Genomic DNA, 5,122 nt, shown 5'->3' with positions numbered 1-5,122 from the left:
ACGACCAGCCCGATAATAAAATTTTATGGCCTGGCTTTTAAAAACAAAGAACGCGTGTTCTGTGTTGAGTTTTAGTTTTCAGTAATCATTGAGACACAATTTGGATCGGTCTGCCATACATACAATCCCTTCGAGAATTAATTACGCTTTATGATAATAAATATTTTTTAACAACTTTTTTCTACATTTTATTCGATCAAATTATTTTTTATTTTGTTTCGTGGTAAATAAGTTTAGCACACGCATCCACACAACCACGGAACATTGGTGACCCCGTGAACGTTTAAAAAGAATAGTGTTGATAATATACTTTTGCCGGTTAAAACAGTGAAAATGCAAGGTAGTGCCAATAATAGTGCTACAGGAGTGGATCGCGTATCAGTGAAAATTCCACCGTTCTGGACCAGCGATCCCGAAATATGGTTACTGCAAGTAGAAAACCAATTTGCACTAGCAAACATTACAAGTAACGCAACAAAATTCAATTATATAGTTGCTAATCTAGAAACGGCATACGTATCCGAAGTGAGAGACATCACTGTATCACCACCAGCTACAGACAGGTATATAAAGTTAAAAACAGAATTAATTAAGAGACTCAGTGCATCACAACAAAAAATTAAAAGATTACCCGAGCATGAAGAATTGGGCAATCGAAGACCTTCTCAATTCTTACGACATTTACAGTCTTTAGCAGACACAACGATACCAGATAATATTATAAGATCTCTGTGCTTAGATATACTGCCATCCTCTACAAAGGCTATTTTAGCTACCCAATGAAACTCTGATTTAGACACAGTTGCCGAGCTAGCAGATACAGTTTTCGAAGCCGTAGCTCCTAGAACACAAATTTCGGAAACGGCCACTGCTCTTGAAAGCACAATCGGAAAATTAACAGCCGAATTAGCTGAAATGAAAATTCAGCTAGCTAACATCGCAACTGCTCAAACACAAACTAATACATACCATCGTAACCGCAGCACCTCAAGACGAAGACCATACCATAGAAACAGAAGCCACAGCAGGGAACATAATAGTGACATATGTTGGTATCACTACCGTTTTGGTGATAGGGCTCAAAAGTGCACACCTCCGTGCAAGCACCAGGAAAACACCCCAGACCATCGGTAAGTGCGGCATCCGTTCCAAGCCCAAAGTGTCGCCGCTTTTTCGTAACAGACTTTGAAACTAAAAAACAATTTTTAATCGACATCGGGGCAGATTTGTGCGTGTTTCCCAGAAAATATGTACGGGGCGCGCGCGAAGAGACTACATATGAACTATACGCGGCCAATGACACTGTGATCGCAACATACGGTTATGTTAACTTAACATTAAATATCGGATTAAGGCGTGATTTTCCGTGGCGTTTCGTAGTAGCGGACATTTCAAAGCCTATTATAGGAGCTGATTTTTTATTACATTTCGCTCTCCTAGTAGACATTTCTAACCAGTGCTTAATAGACAGTACTACAATTCTTCGAACGAAGGGACTCGTTAAAGATTGTTTCGATAGCAGCGTAAAGACAATCGCGGAAGTGTCGCGTTACCATATGCTGTTAACTCAGTTTCAGGAAATCACACGACCCGCCGGTATTCTGAAAGACATTCAACATCAAACCAAGCACCACATCGATACAACACCAGGTCTACCCGTTTTCTCTAAGCCTCGATGATTAGCACCTGACAAATTGCAATGGGCTAAAAAAGAAATCGAAAATCTTCTGCGACTAGGCATCATAAGACCATCAAAAAGTAACTGGTCTACACCACTACATATGGTCCCGAAGAAAGGTGAGGAATGGAGACCCTATGGAGATTATCGACGTCTAAACCAAAGGACTATTCCAAATCGATATCCAATTCCACACATCGAAGACTTCGGTCAGTCGCTAGCTGGTAAGATCATTTTCTCTACAATAGATATACCAAAAACTTTCGTTACCACACCATTTGGACTGTACGAATATTTATATATGCCTTTTGGTTTAAGAAACGCAGGACAGACCTTCCAGGGTTTCATAGATGAAATTTTACGTGGTCTTGATTTCGCCTACGCCTACATCGATGACATTCTCATTGCATCGGAATCCGAAGAGCAGCATATATCGCATTTAGAAGAAATTTTCAAAAGACTTAATCCAGCAAAGTGTCAGTTCGGCAGAAACGAGACTACATTTTTGGGATATACAGTATCAGCAGCAGGGCTTAAACCTCCCCAAGAAAAAGTAGCAGCTGTACAAAATTTCACTCATCGTAAAACAGTGAAAGACCTGCGTAGATTTCTAGGTATGTTGAACTTCTACCGAAGGTTCATACACAATGCAGCTGAGCTTCAAGCACCACTTCATGATGCCCTAAAAGAAAATGTCAAAGGGAAAGCACCAATTGAATGGACACCACAGCGGATCCAAGCCTTTGAGGACTGCAAAAGTAGTTTAGCTAACGCTAATTTACTGAGCCACCCTGTAAACGATGTTGATATCTCCATCACTTGTGATGCTTCCGGTTTTTGTGCTGGAGCTGTATTACAACAAAAAATGGATACAAGTATGAAACCTTTGGCTTTCTTTTCCAAAAAATTCTCAACTAGTGAAAAGAAATATTGTGCGTACGACAGAGAATTATTGGCTATATATTTAGCTATAAAACATTTTAGACATATGATTGAAGGCAAAGACATAACCATATACACTGATCACAAACCAATCACCTTCAAATTCAGCACATCTCTGGATTAACAAATATTGTAGCAGACGCACTATCTCGAGTCGATAGCATCAAGAAAGATATCGACATCATGGACTTAGCTCTCGCACAAGAAACAGATCCAGAACTAAAAACGTACTTAAGAGAGAAAACATCATTGCAATTAAAGAAAATACAGTTTCCGTAACAAAACGTTAGTTTGTACTGTGACATAGCAACATCTACAGCCAGACCATTTGTACCGAAACCACTCCGAATGGCAATTTTTAGCACCATGCATAATCCAGCACATCCTGTGATCAACAGTTCTGTGAAGATGATCACACAGCGATATGTTTGGCCTTTAATCAAATCAGATGTGAGAAAATGGACTCGAGCGTCTCTACAGTGCTAAAACAGGTGTGGCAGTCCAGTGGGACTGCCGGTAGAAGTTATACTTCTATACACGCGTTCGCCGTTACAAATTTATATGGGAGTCAATCTGCACAATCATTACATATGTAATGCTATGGGTAAGAGGGAGCAGAAAGAGAAACAGAATTAGGTATATAGGTATATGGTGCATCGTTTGCTGTATCATATCATATCAAAAAAGAAGAAAAAGGTTATGTACTCTTGTTTACTTGGTGTCCTAATATTTTAATATTTTTCGTATATTGTTATTTTTAAATTGTTTGTGCTGTACTATTATATAATAATTATTGTAAATTGCCTGAAAATTAAAAAAGTTTTGGTGTACATTCCCAAATTTACTGGTAAATTGGAAACTATCGAAAAATAACCTCAAAATGCAAGCCAAATGTTGTAAGTGTTCGGTAAGCTGCATTTTTAAAGAGCCTAAGAACTCCGGTAAAGTGTTTGGTTACCCATGTGATTTTTGCAAGAGAGTGATGTGCAGGAGCTGTGCTGGAATTAGTTCAACGGAGATAAGATGTTTATTGTTAGCTACCAGAATCATGCCTTACTTGTGTAAGGATTGTGTACCTGGGATTATGAACGCCCTAAACCTAAACAATCGTGTCAGTGCGCTTGAAAACACTTTAAGTGAAGTAAAAACTGCTAGCACCCAGAATATTATTGAACTAGAGGAGGAAATTGGTAAGATAAGTGTGGAGATGAAAAGTTTAAAAACAAGTTTTCAAACAATCTATGATGATCTAAAAAATGATCTTAGGATTATCAAAGAATCTACCACTAGCAACCAGTCAGTAAGTAATGCTGGAAATGATAACATTCAAAATTGTGCAGATGTCAAAGGTACCGATGCAGTTTTTGGGGAAATACAGGACAGAACCCGGAGAGCCAAAAATATTATTATATATAATGTACCTGAAAATCATTCCAGTGAATCTAACATCCGTGCTGAACACGATAGAAATGAGGTCCAAGGAATTCTCAATAAAATAGGTGTAACGAACAACACCTTTAAAGCTTTTCGCCTTGGTCGACTAACTGATAAACCAAGACCTCTTAAAGTCGCATTTAATGATTCAGCAATAGTTATCTCATGTTTAAAACAACGTAGATCTTTAATGGGTTCTAATTTGCGCATTGGAGCTGATCTTACCCCTTTACAGCGTGAGAAAATAAAGGCCGTTTATCAGGAGTTAGAATTCAGAAAAACACAGGGTGAGAATGATTTGAAGATCAAGTACTTTAATGGGGTTCCCAAAATCATTGTCAGTAAATCCAATAATTCAAAAAACGATCATTGAGCTTATATTTTCAGAATGTTGGCGGTATGTGCACTAAACTTCAGAATTTCAGACATGCTGTGAGTCTCTCTAGTTATGATGTTATTATTATTATTGAAACATGGCTTACACCTAGAATCTTAGATGCTGAATTGGGATTGAGTGACTTTAATGTGTATAGACATGACAGGGATCCTCAAACTAGTTCAAAGACTCGTGGTGGTGGTGTTCTTATTGCTGTCCATAAGAGCCTTAATTCAATGTTGGTTAGGCCTATGGATTCCTCTGTGGAACACGTTTTTACACAGGTAATGTGTGGCACAAAAAAGTTAGTCATTGGTGCAGTGTACTTTCCTCCACGTTCATCTGGGTCAGTATATGAGGAGCATTCCATCTGTATGTTGGACTTAGCGGATAGATTCAGTGATTGTGAATTCTGTATTTGTGGTGACTACAACCTACCTGAAGCATCTGAAGCATCCTGGGATAATCTTAGTAATGGTGTTACAGTTGAGTGTCCGCATCACTCTCCAGCAAATATTATTTGTACTTGCTACAATTTTCAAAATATGTCACAAGTAAATGCTTTGCCTAACCTTAACAATAAATTTTTAGATCTAGTTTTCTGTACTCAGAGGGATGCAGTTGTGTCGATTTCAACTGATATTCTATTGAATACTTCGCAACATCATTCAGCTTATACTATATTGTTACAT

The 5,122-nt window shown here is 38.3% G+C and overlaps 1 protein-coding gene across 1 annotated transcript; it reads left to right on the top strand.

The window, feature by feature from the left end:
• The first annotated feature begins 333 nt into the window (after positions 1 to 333).
• Positions 334 to 783, top strand: LOC140431756 (uncharacterized). Its single transcript, XM_072519637.1, has one exon. The coding sequence runs from the start codon at positions 334 to 336 to the stop codon at positions 781 to 783; it is 450 nt and encodes a 149-aa protein (XP_072375738.1).
• Positions 784 to 5,122: the final 4,339 nt, after the last annotated feature.

The sequence above is a fragment of the Diabrotica undecimpunctata genome, unplaced genomic scaffold (assembly GCF_040954645.1).
Source record: "Diabrotica undecimpunctata isolate CICGRU unplaced genomic scaffold, icDiaUnde3 ctg00001900.1, whole genome shotgun sequence".
Lineage (NCBI taxonomy): Eukaryota > Metazoa > Arthropoda > Insecta > Coleoptera > Chrysomelidae > Diabrotica > Diabrotica undecimpunctata.
The sequence above is the reverse complement of the archived record's forward strand: the minus strand, read 5'-3'. Positions and strand labels throughout refer to the sequence as shown.